General features: G+C 49.2%; 1 protein-coding gene across 4 annotated transcripts in view; it reads right to left on the minus strand.

Moving 5' to 3' along the window:
- Myo5b (myosin VB) overlaps window positions 1–21,515 on the minus strand; it is a 300,504-nt gene that overhangs the window by 2,704 nt on the left and 276,285 nt on the right. For all 4 annotated transcript variants that reach the window (XM_060377047.1, XM_060377045.1, XM_060377046.1 and 1 more), the window contains 9 exons: window positions 19,117–19,315; window positions 16,106–16,199; window positions 13,857–14,000; window positions 10,548–10,699; window positions 8,967–9,056; window positions 6,204–6,354; window positions 4,776–5,061; window positions 3,683–3,857; window positions 2,250–2,330 (listed from right to left, as the gene is read on the minus strand). In XM_060377047.1, the coding sequence (XP_060233030.1) occupies window positions 2,250–2,330; window positions 3,683–3,857; window positions 4,776–5,061; window positions 6,204–6,354; window positions 8,967–9,056; window positions 10,548–10,699; window positions 13,857–14,000; window positions 16,106–16,199; window positions 19,117–19,315 (1,372 nt within the window). The remainder of the gene's footprint in view (window positions 1–2,249; window positions 2,331–3,682; window positions 3,858–4,775; window positions 5,062–6,203; window positions 6,355–8,966; window positions 9,057–10,547; window positions 10,700–13,856; window positions 14,001–16,105; window positions 16,200–19,116; window positions 19,316–21,515) is intronic.

Here is a 21,515-nt window from a genome sequence, read left to right on the forward strand (position 1 = left end):
AGAGAGAGAGAGGGATATCCTTTTAAAAGGCTGTGTGGATCAAGAGTCGATAATTTGTTCGATAGTTCAGTCGCTGGCATCTGGCGAGTGCTGTATTTGTCTTTGGTATTAACTTTGGAATGCCCTGCTTTGTTCTTCCTACCTGGGAATTAACTATTAACTGTTGAACCATGGACTGCACTTGGGAGCTGTTCTTTTAACTAAGGTCCCTGAACTACAGCAGTGTAGCCTGGGGGAAGATCCATAGTCCTCATCAGGAAAATACAGGTTATGCCATACCAGCTTGAGGTACAAAAACAGGTTGTTTTGTTTTTTCCTCTTTGGGACAATATTGTTTCAAGTAGTGACAATACCTTAATACAGTATAACATTCTAGAGTTTCATTGTTACCCGACTTTAGGGAAGACCAAGGACTATTGTTTGCTCAGTACCCACAGCAGCTGGCTTCTACCTCTCTAGCACTCAGGGCATCTGGCTCTCTCTTAAACCTTGAAACAGGCTGGGACCTGCAGGCACCGGCAGCCCTTCTCTGCGCTATAGAGGGTGAGCTGCTTGAGCACAGGGCTGGGAGACAGTGGTTTCCCAAGGACTCTGGAACCTCAAATTGCTCACAGTTTGTTCAGTTCTCTGAGAGATGACAAGGCTTTAGTATTGAAATGCTTTCATGGCTATGTGAAAATCACACGCGTTTATGCGTTACTATGTAGGGCTCCAGTAATTCAGCTCTTTAACCACTCGTACTGCGTCCAGCGCGCGGCAGTGGTAGGCCTAATAAGCAGCTTTGACTGCTGGATATGAGCTCAAGGGTGGTGGGGGTGGAGTGGGGGCGGGGCAAGGGGCTGACTGCTCAACAGCACCTCAGAGCACTGCACGGGAAGAAATAGCTACAGCTGCCCAAAACCAGCTTTTGGCCGTATTTCCTGACAGTACCTAACCCTTACCCACCAGCATGTTCCTCTCTGTCCTCATCCCTTAGGTCTGCAGTTTGCTTGACATACATGCCAGTCTCCTTAGGACTGAACTCTCTGTTTTTGCACACGGTGCTATTGCCAGTTTATAGTGGCTTAGGGTTCTTCCTCCCCCATGGCTCAGGTTCAAATCCAAGAATGACTCCCTAAATCTATACTTTTGCTTGAGATGCTTTTCCAGAAAAATCAGCAGTGAGTCCGGTATCTCGTGGCCTTTCTTCTGTCTCCCAGTTCCTTTTTTGCATTTAGGAGCTGGCTCTACGCTCATCCCAACCTATGCTCCCACTTAGCCTCCCCCATAAACACTTGGATGAATCCATGGTGTGGGTGAGTTGGTCTGCTCTGAGGGCTGCATGCTTAGCAGGCCCTGGCATTCCCCATTGCCCTTGAAACAACAGCCACCTTTACTGTGACTTGGCATCTGTCCCTTGACCTCTGGCTTCATCTCCACTCAAATACCAGGCTGAAGTTCATTTATTCTTTTCCATGGGTCTTTTCAGAGCCAAGGTACTCTTTCTCAATCTCTAGACTTCTTTTAAGTCTCGGAATAAAGCCCCCAGCCTTGCAAGGAGAACAGCATTTTACACCAAATCTCTTGTTTTCTCGGGGCTCTTAACAGCTCTGATAAATCTGTATTTCTCTAGTCTCCTCTTCGGGTCACGTTCCTCCATTTCCTATCCTTGTTCATGCCGGCCAATACAATGTGTCTGTATTCCCCACATGTAACTGTGGGAGAAATGCGTCCTGCTTTGCGGAGTCACAGTACTACTGTGGTGAGCTTCTGTCAGTCACTGTCGCGCACAAGAAGGCCCTCCACTGGACCCAGACCTCCCCGGGCTCAGCTTGAGGAAGCTCGTGTTTAGTTAAAAATTCACATCACAAGATGTGATCCAAATACATGTGGATCTAAATACACGTCTGCTTGATAGGTTTCTTCTGACAACACTCTAAGAGAACATTACTTAGTTCCACATGCGTGGAGTTGATATCAAGCTCCTTTGTTAATTCCACCTGGTGCTTTGATTGGGCAAGGTGTTCCTGGGAAATGAAGCACTTGAGTCTAAAAGTGGAGACCAAAAGATCAGTCTGTCTGTCTGCCTGTGTGTGGTTAGTGCTACTCGTGGATAAAAAGGTTCCCATATGTTTAAGCAGGAGGCCCGTGAATGCCAGGTTTTCTAGCACAGTGTAGCCAGCATTAGTAAAGGGTTAAAAACCCGCATCTTCAATGCATCTTTTTGGGTTTTGCCTAGGACTTCATAAAATTAATACTTGAAGACTCACCTGGATTGTCCGTATAAAGGACACTGTCACCCGTTCTTCAAACTCATTCAAGGGAGTGTAAAGGTTTAAAATTTTGACAATCTGTTGGAACAAAAATGAAGTTTAGTGCAGAACCAGACAGACTGAAGACAACTTTGAGTTTTAACTCTATGACAGCGGTATGTATCTCTTCTAGCCCTCTGGACAGAGCCCGCAGGCCGTGTGGACAGCTGCCATTTACGGTGAGTTTCCACCTATGGCTGCCCCTGCGCGGCTGGAGCCCTCATGGTCCCGATACCCACTATTCACCTGCGCTTGGCGGCGTGTATGTGAGTGCAGAAAACTGCTGCCTGGATCCCCCAGACTCTCTTCCGAGGCAACTTCAGGTTCTTCAGGAGAGGGCCAGGGGTCTTAGATGAGAGAGCTTAACTGCGCTTAACCACCCTTCCATCACTTCCTTAAGAAAATTCATTTACACGTGAGATTGTTTTGCCTTCTTAACCACACACGGTCTTTAGTCTGCCTATCAGCTGTTTTGCCGCGTGCAAGGCCAGCCGCAGGTGATAAATAAACTCATGAAAGTAAACATTTACTGGGGCTGGGTAGTTTGGAAACTGGGAGAATGTGCAGTTCTTAAGAGTTTGGAGGTTCACGTCAGAAGACAGTGGAGGAGGAAGAGAGGCATGTGCCCTTCGGCTTACTGAGTTTGGATTGGCTGCAAAGGTATTGGGTGGGAGGAGTATGTATTTGATTAGAGTTTGATTTCACTCTCTGGTGGCCCATTTCTAAGAAGCCATGATCAAAGGCAAGATCTGGCACTTACATCTTTATAGACTAGTCTACAACCAAATTATAATATAAATACGATTCTGGGGGAAAGGAATTTGAAATAATATATAAATACTTCAGATTGCTAAAGCTTCATTTAAAGAGATATAAATGGAGTCTGAAAATATGACCGTATGAACATTACAGATTAAATACATAAAGAAAGCACACAGCTTCATGTTGACAGATTCAGAAAAAAAAAATCTCTAGGAAAGAAACTATCTCGAATTGTTTTTAAACAGTTGTGACATGAGGCCGGCAAGATGGCTAAGTGGGTGAGGGCCCTTGCCACCAAGCCTGATTATCTGAGTACCAGAGCCCACATGGCGAAAGAGAGAACCGACTCCTCCCAGTCCACCTCTGTCCTGCAAACACCTGTATCATAGCACATGTGAGCATGCACATGTCAATTTTCAACGTTGTTATCAAGGTTTGCGGTTTTACCCTCTTATAAGTTTGCACACAAGATCAGAAAGTTACAGGGAAATGGCACAGGGCTTTATAGACCGAAGTGATTTCTGGCTCACTGAGACCATTTTATCAGTGGCAAATCTGACTTGTGTCAAAAGGAGGAAACCCCTGGCAAGAGCAGACTGGAGGGCCAACATGGTCTTGAATGGCTGTACCTGCTGGGTGCTGAGGGAGGTGCACAGAGAGCAGATGGCCTCGGCGTCCTCATGGCTCTTCTTCTTCAGCTGGAGGAGCTGGGCTGCCTGGATCAAAGGTTCCATGGTCTGAACTGCTCCGCTCTGGTGAAGGTTTTTTCCCCGAAGCCACTCTTCAAGCTGACTTATGTTATACCTTAGCCACAATCAAAAAGGAAGCCGCATTAAGCCTTCATTCATGGGGGGAAGAGATTGGCTGCTGTATTTTTCAGGTGAGGTGTAACTAGTGCAATCCTTGACCTCACTTTAATTATTTGGGGTGGTTAAAAGCTTGCAAAATGGGGGTAGGGAGACAGCTCAGTTTCTAAAATGTTTGCCTTGAAAGTAAGAAAGAAGACCTGTGTTTGATCCCGAGACCCATATTTAAACACACTCCCCAAACAACAAAAACAAAAGTGGGTGAGGTGGTGCCCCATGTAACCCCGGTGCAGGGAGGGGGGGACAGCCGGCCTAGACGGCTATGGTAAGGTCTAGGCCAGTGAGACCTTGTTTCCCAAAATCATGGATATCTGAGCTGTCGTCTAGCCTCTAACGTGCTCACACACACATATGCACCACTCCTACACGCACACAAATGTTTAAAAAATAAAAACCTCTGCAAAGTGCCTAGCATTCAGTAACCATGTGCTGCGAGAATCAATGAATGCTTAAAATTAGGCAAAGATCGAACACCGACTGCGTCTACATAGATTAACAGGGAGGAGAGCATTAAATATACTGAATTAAAATTCATATTTAACACTTGCAAATGTTTACTATACTTCTGTGACAGCCCTGATAACTCCTAATCCATCCATCTTTCTTGCTGACCTGGCCACATTGCATTAGTCTTTACACTAAAAAGTATTTGAGCATGTCCAGGCTCGTTTGAATATCTTTGTGCTAGTTTCTTTGTGTGGTCACAATCAATCAATAAAAAGCTGATGGATGTGGGTCACATACCAACCAGGACAAGGGCCCTCAGTGGGTTTGGCCTTGGAGACAGCTGTCTGCTTTGAGCCCAGCCTGTGTTAGGCCCTTGGTCTCTGTGTGCAGGCGTGAGTGCCTCGCTCACCTGAGCTGCATGCCTGTGCTCCAAGAGCAGGCATCTTTCCTCAGGAGCAGGTTGTTGAGAGTCACAGCGTTGATCATGTAGAAGAGCTGTTTGAACACCTGCAGGATAATCTCGGGGTCCAGGCCCTGGTCGCACATGACAGTATGGAAAGAGTTCATCTGGCGGATGATGGCCTCCAGGCAGTATGAGTTCTCTCCATCCACCATGCTGGAGGAGCGCTTCCGGTAGCCAGTTGGCCTCACACCAGACAGCCCCTGGATACTCTCATTTTCCAACATGGCAGACACTGAAAGGAAGGCATGGTTAGAAGCTTGTGTGTTTCCCTTAGAACTCTGCAGCGGCACCCCTCAGCTCAATAAGTCATTCAGATATCCACGGCACAACATATGCAGGGACTTAATACATTTGGCAAAGAATTTTCGAATCTTGTGGTATCTCCACTGTGCATAAAACAATTCTGGATCAAAATTGTTACCTAAATTCATTGGGCACTGGACAAAAATAATGGGTATGTACTAGCTGGATTCTGTCCTACCTCTGTCAAGAGTCCAAAGTTTAAGAACTGAGCCAGTCCTGGTGGGGTTTTGACCTAGGCACTGGCTGTTTGACTACTGTTAGGCGTTTAACTGTGTACCAGGTGGTGCTTTATGGACAGAACCACTTCCGTTCAGCCAGCAGCACTATGAGGCACTACCCTCTGTACCAATGAGCAAACTGAAGCATAAAGAGGGTAAATAATTTGGCTAGAGGAATGCTGCTAGGAAGTGGCAGGACCAGGATTTGAACCCAGCTCTTATTCAAGGACTGGTGCAATCAACCATATTATTCCTGAAGTTCTGAAACATCTCCAGCTCAATATATCAGTTCCTTTTCTATGTGGGAAAGGCCTTAAGATAAAACTAGATAGGAGAGAGGATTTGATCAGAAATGTATCCCCAGAGCTATCCTTACGGAAATTCACTCAACCTGTCTGTGTCGGGAGGACCTAGAGTTCTGACTTCATGTTCAGCACTCAAGTGCACTCATTGCTCTGTGCAAAGTAAATACGATTGCCGTGGGCTCCTGCAGGCTTGACTCACAAGTGCGACACGACTCTTCAATGAATCAAGCACACCACTGGCAAGAAGAGATTGTCTTCATTGTGTTTGCCTTCACAACATTATATAACTTGTGGAAATTATTTTTGTGTGTGTGTGGGGGAAATACTATAGGAAAGAGCTTAAGGAAAGACCGTCGCTATGCTGGCATGGTGTTCTTACAGAGCGCGGTGAACAATTTCCCAGGTCTCAAGCACAATGTGTACTACCTCATGCCTGCCCCAGGAGGGTGCTGGGATTGTGGCGGCCACAGATGGTAGCCCCTGGTTCCCACAAGGCAAGGCAAGCTTGCCACAACCCTCCTCCTCCAGACCCCAAGATCCGTGCTTACCTATCATAGGTTGTAACAAGCCCTCGGCAATTTTGATGAGCTGCTGGTAGATCTGAATGGAAAGGTCGCTCAGCACCTGGCGGTATTCAGTGAGGTCAAAGTTCTTGAGACAGTGCTCGTTCTGCTTTGCAGTGTTCTGCGTCATGAAACCCTGAGGAGGAAAAGCGTACAGCGATGAGCCCCTGGGGTCTCTGGAGCTCCACGCTTGCTCTGGCCTTGGGCCACTTCAACAACTCCCTATCTGCAAGGTTCCACTCAGTCCTCCCCTGCGTGTGTAATGCTCTAGAAGACATGAGGCCTTTGAGACGGATGGCTCAGCTATGGGCCTTAAAGCTAGTGGAAATCTCATGACAGACAAGTCAAATTGTGTAAACACAAAGGCCTAAACCATTTAGATCTTCAACATACAATAAGTTCTATATATTGAGTACTCAAAGCCAGAAAATAATTAATAAGGGAAGGAGTCACTCTTTCTGAATGCTTATTTGATATCACCTGCATTCAGATTTCCCTAAAATTTTAGGCTACACGAGGCCCAACAGGAATAGCATAGGCCAGGTTCTGTTCGTAGGAAACAGCTATAGACTCTGGTCATTTGCCAGAATTAACAGGTGGGTGGAAATGGCAGCAACAGCACCGTCCCCTTCGCTCGCTGTACTAGGATGACATACCGGAGTGAGCACTAGCATCGAAAGGACCCCGTGACCAAGTCTTTCTCCTTTAATCTTTTTTGTTTTGAGGTGGTCTTGCTATATTGTTTAAGCTGGCCTCAAACTTGGGATAGTCTTACCATAGCCTCCCAACTGCCGGGATTAAAGCCATGTGTCACTGAACCTAGCTCCAGTGACCTTTTTATTCAGGTCATGAGGAATTAACAGCAGCCAGAAAGATCAGTGCTGTCAAGGAAGCAGCCATTCCCTCAGTCTGTTGTCTTTTTCTCAAATTACAAAGCAATCTTTAATAAGAAAATAGGCAGATGGGCTCCTTCATGCTTCCTTGCTGTATAGACTACACAGAGCTAGTTACACTGTGGTTCAAATCTTGTCCCCAAGAGCAGAAGCACAAGGAACAGCCCAGGGCATGCAGCCCCTGGTCTTGCCCATTCATGACACTGTTAGAATACAGGTGACACTGCTTACTGTAATCCTCAGCCTGACGGAAGTCTTGAATCACTTGAGGCAGGCCTCCAGCATGCCTGTGAGGGGTTTTCTGGACAGTTGAGGTAAGAAGGAGAGAGGGAGCCCGTGCTGGCCTTTGTTTCTCCCCTGTTCTGTTTCTCTGTTGTGGAGCGCTGTGACTAGCTGCCTCAAGTTTCTGCTGACTTGATTTCTTACAACAGATGGGCACTAACCTGGAATTATGAGCCAAATAATCTCTTTCTCAATTAAGTTGTTTTTGTCAGGGCATTTTATCACACACGGAACTAAGACATGTGTAAAGTTATGGACCTTGATGAAATAGCAGCAAGTGCTCCTACGCATAAAGAGCTCGTGTATGACATTGTGGGGAAGGAGCAGAAGGCAGCAAATTCTAATTCTTAAAGGGAGGTGGGGTCAAACCACACTCCGACAATGAGTGACAGGAGCAGAGATGTGTTCATTTTACCCTAGGGAGAAGATCGTTCCTATTTGTTATGATACAACAGACAGAGTAAAACTCTAAAATATCGTTGTGCTGTTTTAATTTTTGCTCCTCATTGACTTTGGGCGGGGCGAGGTCTGTGAAAGGCCGGGAGAGCGGGAGTTGGACTTTGTGGGGATGTGGGAGGCAGAAGGTCTGGATCCAGTGCGAGTCTCACTGGGAAACTGCCAAGAGCAGTTACATCATGGAGTTGCAGGCACCACACGGGAGAGGGTAATCCCACCAACGATAGGAGCAGTGAGTTCCAGATGAAGCTGGACTCAGGAGGTCCAGAGTGGGCCATGAAATGGCAGTATCGACTGGGCCTCAGGTCAGTGAATCAAATCAGGCTGGAACTGTGAAGCCGGGCCTCATTAGCAGTTTGCACCATGGGTTCTGTGTAGGGGCACCACTCTTCTGTGGTATCTTTGTTTTGAAGTGGACGGAGCCTAAGAGAAAGCCCGATACAGTAGACACGTGACCTTCTTCCCAGTCCTCACTGACATGGCTCCTCTGGGACAGCTTTAGAAATACAGGGTCACAGGGATCCCCTAGAGAAAGCAAGGGGCTTCCTGGCACTGTGTGGTTAAGCAAACTCATTTCCATGCCTGTTCTACCCTCTTGATCAAGGGGTGATTTTTCAGGGGTTCTTGAGCCCACTAAAGCCTAAAGCCTCTGTTTTCAGGCATCCATCAGTCCCTACCTGCTACAGGATGTGGCTGGCATAGGCGGCCTTCTACCCTGAATTTCCTTGCCCAGGGGGAGGCCCTTCAATATATAATTCAGACATTTTGGTTCCCTCCCTCTCTCTGTTCTCTCTCTTCTCTTTCTGTATCTCTCCTCCTCTTTTCCTTCTCTCTCTCCTCTCTCTGTATGCAACTTCCATCTCTCTCCCTTTCTCTCTCATGTGACCAAGAACTGCTTCCCATAAACCTGCATTTACATATAATTTCGTCTTGCAGTTAGCTCATTCCACCATTTCAGTCTCCTGGCCCAGTCCTGCTAAGGCATTCCCATGATCTAAGGTCCCAGCAGGTGCCTCAGAGACCTTACACCCCATCATCTAAGGCAAGGATCCAAAGCACCCCAAACTGCAAGAGGATAAAGTGGGGCCCATTTTAGAGCACTTTGCTCACCACTCACCTCATCCCCACTGTACTGCTTCAAACAGTGAAGGAAGCGGCAGGTGTTGGATAACCAGAATGATGTCATCTCAAAGTCATCATTGTGCTTCTGTGGGAAAAAAAAAAAAAAAAAAAAAAAAGGCACACCGCTGGCTCTGAGTAAGTGTCTCCCATTGGCTGATGTATATCCTTGGTGCCTCTCTCTTTCTGTATTTTCTGGGTTAGCCAGTCCAGTCACAGAAAAGATACCCTTTGCTGAGAGGTTTGCTGATCCTCCACTCCCTGAGATGGTACAGACAGAGCTATCCCCAGGTATCCCAATGAGAGACATATGCACCTGAACACATGGGAAGCACAGGCTGTCTCCCACGGCTGCAGAATGTGAAGCTGAGTGGCACAAATGAAGCTTAGGCCCAGCAGCCCCAGGCTCCAGTCTAGTCCAAACCTGACTCTGAGCTACCAGCTGTCCACCAGGGCCTGCTGGAGAGCACAGCAGTGAAGCACACTGTCCCGTTGACCTAGAAGTCAGATGCTTAGTGGCAATAAACTAAATGACCAACGCTGCTTAGCAGCTCATATACAGCTTGGTCCACCCAGTTTCTGCACTGTAGCCATTGACTTCTCAGAATCCATTCTGTAAAATTCTTTAAATAGCAGTGAGTATGAGCCATGACAATAAAACGAGGCTGACCACACAGGCTATGGGCTAGAGCATGCCAGTCTAGCTCAGAGCATTTAGGGTAACAAATGTTACCCTAAGGAAGTAACATTTGCAGTCCTGGGCTGCCTTGGTCTCCAGCTGGAACTTGTATAAGGGGTCAAGGCCAGAGACACAAATTTGAGGCTGATCAGCATGTACACTTCAAGGCAATTAGTGGATAAGACTGTGTATGGAGCCTGTCACAAGGAAGGCAGACGGAGCAGCTGTCAAGGGCATGCAGCCAGCAGCTGAAGGCTAGTGTGTTCTCAAATCAAGGCTCAAGGGCTCCCTGGAGCAGACCAGGGCTCTTGAGGATGGCTTGCCTCCTGAAAGCAGCAGTGCCAGTGGGAATCTGAGGTCTGTCACTGAGGTCTAATCTCCCTCTAAAATGCCCCTCTTACCACTTGACTCTAGCTCCTTTGTGAAAATGCCTCACACCCAAACAGCCTATGTACCAAGCAGCTGCTACTAACATTCCTTAAGAGTCTTATGCCTTAAGGTGGCATTCTCGGGCTATTTTATGTCTGTTCCCAAGAGCTGCCCTGTTCTGCTACTGATGAACAGAAGCAGCTCTGCTGTGCTACCAACCAGGAGAGCATGTCCCAGCCCCTTGGAATGGTGAGAGGGAGTGGAATGGTGAGAAGGGTTCCTGAATTTGGCTCAGAGGCAGCCCACCTCCCTAGCGTCTATGCTGGCGTGCAGCCAGGCTTTCCCATAAACGCAGGCTCAGCAGGGAGGCTGCTGAAGGCCCACACTGGAGTTCTGTACTTCCTGACATGTGCACACCCGAGGCTGTGTGAACTCCTGGCCCGGCAGAACACAGACACAGGGAAGCCATGGAGGTGCTGGATTTGCTAGGCCGCTGGGGGCTGCACCTGGCTGCACGGGCTCCTTACTCACCTTGAGGACTTTCTTAATGCCGTTGATGGTGGAGCTCAGCAGCGAGTGCACCTTGAGGTCATCGTTAGTGTAATCCGCATGCCTGATGCACATGTAGAGTATGTATGCAGGCAGGCAGGGCACGGTACCGGACAGCATCTGGGGCTTCAGGTCTAACAGCAAGAACATGTGAGTTAGGCTTCCTGGGGAACACTGTCAATGTCAGAAGGCTTGCCTCAAAGAGAAATACTTGCATCATTTCCCTGTTGCTCTCACAGGCCTCCATCTCTCACAGGGTGTGAAAGAGGACTGATAGACCACAGTGACTTGAGACCCCTATGGGCTCCTGTATCTGAACCCTTGGTCCTCAGTTGGTGATGCTGTCTGGGGAGGGCATGGAACCTTTAGGAGGTGGAACCTTGCTGAAGGAAGTGCATCACTGAGGGTAGGCCTTGGGGGTTATAGCCTTACACTGCACTACTTCCTGCTTGCTCTCTGCTCTCTGCTTCCTGGGGCAGTTGAAATGGGATCAGCCAATTTCCTGTTCAGGTGCCTGCTGCCATGCCTCCCTTGCCTTTATGGACTCTATCCCTCTGGACCTCTAAGCCAAACAGGCTCTTTCCTGAGTTTGTACAACTCATCCACCCATGCACCAGCGGATGGAGACACTGGTCAAAAAGGAAAAGTATGGCATGGCCACATGTAATCCTAGCACTCTGAAGACAGAGGCAGGCAGATCTCTGTGCCTTTAAGGTCAGCCTGGGCTACATAGACGTCAGTCAGGGCTGCATAGAGAAACCCCGTATAAAAACAACCCTGCCACACAGCAACACACACACCATTCCTAGGTGCTTGTATTGCAGCAGTGAAATGGACAGGCCTCCAACGATTTATCTGCCACGTGGACAACAGGGCCACCAGGTACAAACTTATGCCGTGGTCCCCAGGAAAAAGCTTACAGCTATAGGCACGCTGTAGATAGAACCTGGCTCATGCATTGGGGTGAGAACTCCATCTCTTGGGCACCTAGGATTCTGGCTGAGGACAGCAGATTCTTTGATATGTGAAGATTGGTAGCAGGAGAACTTAGCAATATTGTATCTTATAGCAAATCATGTGTTCATGATGATTGCCAGTTGGCTGAGGGCTGGGAATGCTGAAACCACCTCTGGTCTGTGCATACAATGTTTAGTTTTTTGTTTTTTTGCCAACTTGACACAAAAGCTAGGGTCATCTGGGCAGAGAACTTCAACAGAGAAAATGCCTCCTGTAGGGTAGCCCAGGAAAGATTTTTCTTGAGCAGTGAAAGGTGTGGAAGGGCCTGTCACACTATGGGTGTTTCTAGATGGCATAAGAAAGCAGGCAGCGGGAGCCATGGGAGGGAGCCATGGCAGGAGGTGGGGGGAGCCATGGAGGGGAGCCATGGCGAGGTGTGGGTGGGGTGTAATCATATGGTCATGGTGTTTTATGGCCACGAGGCACACTTGAACAGGGGAGCTGCAGTATGAATGGATTCCCTGGCAGTGCTTGCCGTGATGTCTCACAGTTGAACTGGTCCAGCAGCCCACTGCTTCCCTGCCTTCCACTCAACATGTCACTTTCTCCAGCTGCTCTCTTCTACACACCCCCATCTCCCTCTCTCCCCCGCCCCCCGCCTTGTACTGTGACTATGAACTTCATGCTGATACTCAAGCTCCTTGCCTCTCCCTCCTAAGACTCCTAGGAAACTGTCAGATGGAGCCTAGTGTCCTGTGGAGCTAAGAAGCTGGTTTTAAAGCAGTGAGTAATGGCAAGGGACCAGAGAGCGGGAAGAAAGGCCTGGTGCCGTGTTAAGATGATGGGTGAGAAAGGGCCCAGCACCTCACCATGCTGGCTGTGTCCCAGCTCTCAGCCTTCAGTCTTGTTACCCTGACCAGACCAAGCCCTGAAAAACCCTGTGGGCTTGGAACTCACAAATGGGGAGGCCTCCCACTCTCTACCTGGGCCAGCAGCATCCTTTACCCATCTGCCAAGGCTGGTGAGGGTTGGGGTAGGGCTGGGCTGCAAGTACCTTCAACTGATACACAGGTTACATTAACTCCCTCAGATCTGTGCTTCCAGTTAGTGTTAATTACAGGCCATAACACTTTGGATACACGGATAACATTTTGGCATTTTCTAGGTACAATAAATGGCTATAGATTGGCTCCTGGCTCTATTTAGAATGCCAGGAATAGTCATCCAGGAAAAAAATGCATTTCATAGGCCCACACTTCCAGTCTCTAAAAATCTTACTTCAGGCTTTACCTATGTGCAGATTTTAAGCAGCCTGCCTTGCCTTGGAATGTTCTACTGTGACAGAGCAGGCCCAGCTCTGTTTCTAGGCAGATGTTAGGATCTTATAGGGTGGGGGCTACAACTCTGCTTTCTTCTTCACTCTGAAGCAACTAGTCAGTGATAGTTCCATCTACGTATGTGGGGTCATCTGAAGGGCAGACAATGAGGTACTCTTTCTTGGTATCCAGGTAGGAGGTGATCACCTAGAGCCATCTAAGCAGGGAGACCAGGAAGAAACCCTTGACTCACACTTAAGTTATAACATTTAGAGTCCTATTTACTTATTCAGTTAACGCTGATGTTGTAAACTTTTCTGTTTCACATTTACCACAGAGGGATGTTTGCTCATTGTAGGTCATATACAGTTAGTTGTTGGAGCATAACAGCCATCATCAAATTACAAAAAAATGTCCAAATCAAACGACCAAAGGGCAACCATGCTGGGTAGAAGCCACAGTCCATTCTCCTGTGCTCCCAGGCTTGGCAGAGGACTCAGTAGAGGGCCCTCTGCCCAGGAGGGCAATGTTTACCTTGAGCTCTGACTCCTTCCTTGAGTACCTAGAAAGTTACTAGAATGATCTCAGTACCCTCCAATATGAAGTCAGGATTTATGTAGTGCTTCCTGACACAGATGCCGGGAGAATTAAACAATAGAGGAGGGTACAGCCTTTGGGCTGGTTGCTGACAAGCCTGAGCTGCTATTGCCAAAGCATCTTTGCCCACCCTGAACTTCCCCAGAGAAAGAAGAACTGCAGCTGCCACTGCAGAGAAGCATGAGACGGGCAGGAGCAATGTGGCTGCTGGCAGAATGAAGGCCTCCCTTCCCTGCACTGATGCTAGGCTATGGGGGCAGTTGGGAGTCTTGGGAAAGCAGCAGTGGCCATAGGAACAGCTATAGATGGTGGGCATGAGGCAGAGGAGGCCAAGCAGACCTGCTGGGAGACAGGAGCGTTGGGGCTGAACACAAAAGGGAGGGAAAGAGCTGGCGGGTGGCAGTCCACCGTAGGCTCTGACCTGTCACCAGGTTCCGGATGAGGATGGCTTCGTCCTCTTTGTGGTACTCAAGCATGCCCTGGAAGTCCTTCTCTTTTCGCTGGACTGTGACCTGTCTTGTGAGTTCATGGTGCCTCCTGTCGCTCTGTGCCAGTGCCTGGGCAGCTGAATGGGGAAGGGATGACAGAAACGTGGTGAGAACTAGCAGCAGAAAGCCTGTAGGAGGAGGGGTGTCCCAGCTTGGCAGTCACTCTCGGGGCACTACAGCACCCATACTCTATTTCTGTAGCCGGAACCCTCTCTAGCTGGAGGTCAAGGACATCAGCGCTTGTGCTGGGGTCTACTGTGTATGGGGAGAAATGGGTAGGTTTGGGACCAAAGAAAATATGAGTGGCAACCATGTTCAGCCGCCCTTGCTGGCAAGCGCTTCTCTCCTCCTGCCAGGCTGTAAGGAAGGCCCCTGAGTCTGGGAGGAGAGCCGGCCAGGCTCAGTTCCCTGGGTGCACCAAAGCACTGGCCATTGTGACACTGTGCTGGTACAGTTGTGGGCTGGCTAGGGGAGCGGGTGGTGCAGAAACACTATTCCTGGAAACCAAATGTAATGACGCTTGGGGAGGGTGTGCTAAGTGTAGCCCACCTAAGCACGGTTATCCAGGAGGCATCTTAGTGGTACCAATTAGGGTACTTGTCAAACTTGGTTCAGACCTTTCCTCAGCCTGGAGGATGGCAGTAGACTCCAAATATTTATTCACTGCACATCTGGGTCTCATCATCCATCACAGGACAGATGGAGAGTCCCCAGTCTTGCCCATACCAGTTCAGCTGAGTAGATGCAGTTGGGTGTTTACATGGGTGGGGGCGGAGGGGGAAACCACTTGACAACGCAGCTTGGCTGGGTGTCAGGCCTGAGTGTGCGCTATAGGTGCTGGTGGAGGCCGAACACCGAGAGAGCCATGCAGGAGGGAAGAAAGTGGGGCAAGAACAGGGCTGGTCCGTCAACCATCTGCTAGAGCAGCGGTTCTCGCTCTTCCTAACGGCGCGACCCTTTAATACAGCTCCTTATGTTGTGGGGACTGCCAACCGTAAAATTATTTCACTGATAATCCATACCTGTAATTTTGCTACAGTTATGAATCATACTGCAAATACCTGTGTTTTCCAATGGCCTTAGGTGACCCCTGTAAAAGGGTTCATGACTCACAGGTTGAGAACCGCTGCCTTAGATAAATGGGAAAAGGAGCAGGGCAAGTGATCACCCACGGTGGGCCCTTATAACTGCTGGAGCGATGCTCTGTGAGTGTGCACAGATGCAGGAACACATACAGAGGCGCACCAGGTGAGAGCTGGGGTTTCAGCCTGGCTCTGGGGAGGTGAGGGCACACAGGGATCTCAACAGAGGTAGGCCCTGGGAAGCTACGGAGCCACTGGGGAGTGAGGGCACAGAGTGTGAAGCAGTGGAGGAGGAGGAAATAGGCCTGCTAGACAGAGCAAAATGGAGAGCCTAGAAGCCAAGAGACTTGGAGAATGACAAACCAAGGATCAGAAGAGAAAAGTCCCATAGATGGAGGGTGCACAGGAGCACATGTGGTGAGCCCATCAACAGGGAAAAGGTCACAAGCTGCCTGGTGTGGGCAGAGATGTCACTGATGCTATATAAACAGTGGGTATACGCCCTGTGATCAGTGATGCACCCTGAAGGCTGTGGCCTCAGCACAGCACAGGACATGATTCCAAGTAGAGGGTGGTGGCTCTTGAGCTGAGGGTAGAAGGATGAAGAGGGTTATCTGTGACACGGGGCTCCTGAGGGTGGCACATGCTTAGAGGGCGCAAGAGTACCAGGGAAGGACATTCCCAGGGCTTTAGGGAAGTGGTTCAGATATCTGTTGGCCCCTTCCTCAGGACCAGACTCCAAACTGGAAGTAGAATGTGACATCCCTTGGCATGGGGTGAGGAACCCAGGCCTTTGTGCCACAGTGGTTTTTCACACCAGAAAGCCTTGCCTCTGACAATGCCCTTTAAAGGCAGATACCACTGTGTACCTGAATGGTTCGCCCTTCCAACCTGTAGAGCTTGGTCATATCTGTTCAAGCTTGGTCTCTTCCCTAGGCTCCTGGTGGCTGAATTCTTCCATGGCATGACTGGTAAAGGCACAGCCACCGATGAAGCAAACAGTGGGCCAAAGGGCAGACAGCTGAGTCCCACAGGCTGGCAGGGACACTCTGCCTCATGCACACACTCAGGTACAGCTCATGCACCCTCAGGCACAGTACCTTCTAAGTCCTGGACCTTCTTCATGTAAATCTTCAGCTGCTTCTTCAGCTTCCTCTCATTCTTTTCCAGCTTTTCTACCAATTCCTTGAAATCCTGAAAGCAGTAAGGGAGATGTGTGAGAACAGGATATTGGTCTCACCCTGAAGGAAAGGTAAAATCCTAGCCAGGAGCAGAGGGGCCCGGGAGGCTAAGGAGCCTGCTCAGGTAGGAGCAGAAGGGCCACCTCACACAGGCTCAGCAACTGCTTGGAGCCCAGGTGATGAGTCAGAGTTCATTCTGCCAGCAATAACAGGGTGAACTCCCAGGGCAAATTCCTCCCATTGGGCCACTCTGGCGCCTTGTGGAATCCTGGGGCTCCCCTAAGCCAAGCCTCCTCCAGGGATACCCAGGCTAGGAATCCAGGGGAACAGTGGGTAGCTCTCTGGGTGGAGGTGTAGGAATGCAGCCACATAGCTGGAAGACTCAGCAAGCCAAATAGGCTTCTAGGATCAGAAGCCAAATAGGGCAGGGGCTGTGGCCCCAAACCCTAGCAACTGTTGCCACTGGAAGTGAGTCAGTCCATCGGGACCTAGAACAGCAAACTGTCCAGGGAAGGACTTTGCTATCATTATTGCCCTTACCCAGCTGGGAGGTGTTTCTTTGTGGCAGGGAAGGGAGAGAGAAAAAACACCTTCAGCTCTTTCACCACTAAAACCAAGCCTAGGTAACCAGAGCGATGGAGAAGGAAGAAGCAAACAGTCCATCTTGGGACCTTTGAAACATCTGTGGTGTGTATCCGTCCTCCTGCCCCTGTGTGTGTTACGGGGTATAGCTCCCAGGGCACTGTGTACGAGCAAGTCCTCCACTGTCAAGATAGAGCCTTTGCCTTGGATGATGTTGTAAAGGATTTACCTTATGTGTGTGTGTGTGTGTGTGTGTGTGTGTGTGTGTGCCCGTGCGCATGGGAGTGCAGGTGCCTGTGCGGGCAGAGGATGGAGAAGGCTTTACAGTAGGCCTGCAGAAGAGAGTCAGTTACAAGATCGATCCCTGTGCAATAGGCTATTCAGATATGTCTAATTCTAAGTGTTTTGAGGGACTTCGTCTTCATTTAAAACAGGAAGAGCAAAGCGCTGCCATTGCTGCCAAACCAATGACTCGAGTTCAACATGTAGAACCTTCATGGGGGAGAGAACTGAATCCTGCAAGTTTTCCTCTAACTTCCGCGCATGTGTGGTAGAAGTCCCCATAAATAATAGATGATAGACAGATAGACAGACAAACAAATAAATGACACATCACAAAAATTCTTCTCAGATTGAGAAGTATCTAAATTATTTACCTAGTCCAAAGGACAGGGATGACAGCACAGACAACTGGGGTAGGAAAGAAAAGGAGTTGGGAGAGAGGGAAGGAGGGTAAGGGGAACAGATCAGGGGCTCTGCAGGAAGCCATTTGGTACAAAGGACTTAAGTGTCTGGAAAAACTTTAGTCAAGATTCCTGGAGGACAGAAAAGGTCTCCTGGTTAGTCTTGGTCACTGGTCTATTGCTGTGAAGACACACTATGAGCAAGAAAACTCTTACAGAAGAAAACGTTTAACCGGGGCTTGCTTACAGTTTCAGAGGTTTAGTCTGCTTTCATCACAGCACACAGGTGGGTGCTGGAGCAGTAGCTGAGAGCTCCATCCTGACCCACAGGATGAGAGAGACACACACGCCAGGTCTGCCATGGACTTTTGAAACCTCAAAGACAACCCCAGCGGCACACTTCCTCCAACAAGGCCACACCTCCTAACCCTTTTAAATCTTTCAATCAGTGCCACTCCCTGGTGACTAGCCATTCAAATCTTTGAGCCTAAGGGGAGGGGGGGGCCTCTCCTGTGAACCTCAGGTTTATTCTGACTTCACCTCATCCTCAGGCACCCTCCTATGAACTACAATGATAGGAGACCCCATCGAGGCTCTGGCTCCACAACTGTCATGGTCCCCACTAAGCTCAATGTGATGCTACCAAGTCCAGAAGACAAAAACTGTTTTATAAATGTCCATAGAACCCTTAAGGATAAACAGTAGTTACCCTGATGCCTTTCTATATCTAAACACCAGACAGTTCAACAAGGAACTGTTGATAACATCCAACATTCAAGCTACAGCAGCTATCCTGTTTCAAGGCACAGACTTCCCAGGCAGCCTCCACAAAGGAGCCTGGGACCTATGGTGCTGGACAATCACTCCTGTGGACGCTGACTGGGACCCATGGTGCCACATCTTGTCCCAGATCTCCAGGTTGGTACCCCTCACTTAGAACGCCAGCGGGCTTCTCCTTAATGTGCTAAGCAGAATTATGCAAAGCTGTGCCCCCCAGACTTGCAACACACTGGAACCACCTGGGAACCTGTAAAGCCCGAACTCACCAAACTTAAGATAAATTAAGGCCACACCAAAGCTGGCAAACCTGTGAAGCCCCTGCTGAGGCCTAGAGCCATGACGGCCACAGTGACGATGACTACAGGATTTAATGAACTCAAGAGAAATCTTGGCACGGAAGGTTGAATGTGTCTGAAGACATCTCTAGTGAGTTGCCATCAGGAAGGACAATTTTCTCCTCACCCCACCTCCAAGCCTCCCTGACCTCTTCAGCCAGAATCCTCCAGAATTCCTGCACATTTAGCACCAGTCAGCTGTATACACATGTCCCTCAGTGGCCATGCTTCATCTGCCAGGACAGAGCAGGTATGGCTATTTGCTGACTGTGGGGACATAAAGCACAAACAGTCCCTGGAACTTGCCACATGCTGGTTCTGCTTTTGGGACACAGTTCAAGACCATGCTGGGGGCTGGTATGGTGCTCTGTGTATGCACAATTTCTAACTGTATGCTAATTTCTGGGCCACAAGACCTGGTGGCCGTCCAGATGAACACATTCTCATGTACACTGAATGACGTTGTGTAAACTTTGCTCCCCAATATTCTGATTGGCTTCCATCTAGCAACGACCCCAAGAGCTACAATCAATGAGGCACGGCCACTTACCAGGTTCTCGTTGGTCAGCCGAGATATCTCCTGCTGGACTCCAAATTCCACCTGGGCCTCTGGGGAGAGCAGCAGGGTCTGGCAGAAGGTCTGCTGCTGTTTGTCCATCTCCTCCTTCAGGGCCTCCACCTGGGCCTTGAGGCGCTCCACCTCCTCCTCATGTTCTAGGCTCTGGGCCTGCAGCTGTGCCTCCAGCAACCTGTACCCAGGAAAGCAGGCCAGGTCACCACCACGTGGCTGGGGTGGGCACCCGTAGTGAGGGGCCACAGACAAACACAACAGGGGAACAGCCAAGCACGCAGCAGGAGCAGTCAGACAGCCCCAGCAAGAATGGACGCAGCAGGGAGACACCAACAGGCAAGCAGGCCAAACGGCGATCCTCTCAGATGACCAGAAACCAAGGCCAGAGGTAGACGTGGGCTTAGATCCCTTTGCCCACTCTCATTTTTATGTTCTATGGGTGTAGATTACTGGGTTGGGATTAAGAGAATGTCTCCATGTCAATACGCCATTACAATAAATAAATGTCTCATCAACATCTTTTACATAGCGGCATCAACATGTGCTCCAAAGTTTGTAAGAATTTCCTTGCAAACAGAGCTAATTACATAAGTAAACTCCACTCTTTTTTTCCCCCTTTCATTTCCACCTTTACTACCCTACTTTATCTTATACATAATTTTTCCCCCCTCTGGTCTAAAAGGCTAAGACTACTTGGGGGAATGTTTAAGACCAACTAGTGCCATAAGAAATAAAGGTCAGAGGCAGTTTGGAGAGGCTGAGAGGAGGCTAGAGATTGAAGACGCCCACACCCAGAGTGCTGGGCACTTGAGGAGGGCACCAGCCTGCTCTGGCTCAGCAGCAACCCCACCTTGGGATCTGATGCCCACATGGCCAGATGCAAACAGTGCATCCTCTAGACTTCAGTTACCTGTCCCAGCTTTCTGATTTAGTGCCGTAACCTTCAGGGCTAAGGGACATGGTCAGTGGGTTTCCGAAGGACACAGTAGCTCCATTCTTTACCCAGGATGTATTAAAGTTTCTGCTCAGGGCAGTGCTCAGGGGCATCTCCTGGTATCCAGATGGCAAGGCGTGGGCAGCCACCATGCCTTTCCACCTGAGAGATGGTAACTACTGTAGAGAAGAGGGAGCAAGAGAGGGGGAGTCTACTTTGTTGACAGCAGCAGCCGCCTTTGAGGCAGCCAGCTCCACAGCAGGGCATGTGTAAGGGCTTCTCAGCAAACGGAGGCAAATGAAAGAGAACATGATGAAGGAGCTGGCCTATCACCAAGACCTATCACCAAAGGAAAACAACAGTAACTTGAGAGTGGTGGGAGCTAATCTGCTAACTAAACCAGCACTTTAGAGAGCATGCAGCATTCAGACAGCACCTGACACTGGGTACCACACACTAAACCTCATCAGTATAAGATACAATATTAGTAGGTGGGAGGATGTGGGAAGAGCTGTCCCAGACTATTTTCTGACCTACTGTGCGTTTCCTGCTCACACCTGCCTTACTCTCAAGTGGATTCAGCCCAGGGTTCCATGCCAGGGTTAAGATTCGCATTCAACCATTCCTGAAGCTTAGGCCTGTGTGTTTTTTCCTAATGCATTCAACTAGATTTTTCTTTGAACCACATCTAAGCTGATGGCAGATATGAGAAGTAACCTACAAATGTTCACAAGGGTTCCCACTCTAACAAAACAAACTTCTGGCTGGCAGGACTCTGACCTTGTTGAATAACCACTTTCTGACTGCGGGATCGCTGAATACCCACCACAGTGCTTTCTCTATATGGAAAGCTCTACCTGCAGCGAGCCTTTTCCTTACGGTGACCTTGCATGGCAGGGCCTGCTCTGATCCACCATTTGACCCAGATAGCCCCTGCTGGGCCACATCTGAGCCCAGAAAAGGCTGCAGCAGTAGGGGGTTTACTGCTTCCCTCGCTGCTGTGTAGGAATGTCCACTATCTTACCAGGGGCAGCAGAGAGAGGGACACATGACAGGCAAGCATAAGTAGAGGTGTGGGTACCACCCAGTCACTGAGGATCCAGGCCCAGCACCCACCCGCCTCTCTGAGCCTGTTTCCTCTTTTGAGAAACAAGTCCTGATGACCACCATCCCATTTCTTGTTGGGAGCAAATGAACAACGTTATGCCTCTGCTCTCTAAAACCACAGACTGGCAAAGGAAGCAGGATAGGCCTTTGTGCTGTCTTCGTTCTGCATATGTCCCTGGCTAAACTGATCACCCGATGCTGAAAGCAGATGGGGTCAGCTTTGCTGATATTGAACATTGGATTGTCTAGTTATCCAGAACTTAACCAGTTCTGTAACCCCACCAAGCTGCACTCGCAAGGATGCTGTGAAGGTCAGACAAGCACAGCACACTCGCAG

The sequence above is a fragment of the Meriones unguiculatus genome, chromosome 2 (assembly GCF_030254825.1).
Source record: "Meriones unguiculatus strain TT.TT164.6M chromosome 2, Bangor_MerUng_6.1, whole genome shotgun sequence".
Lineage (NCBI taxonomy): Eukaryota > Metazoa > Chordata > Mammalia > Rodentia > Muridae > Meriones > Meriones unguiculatus.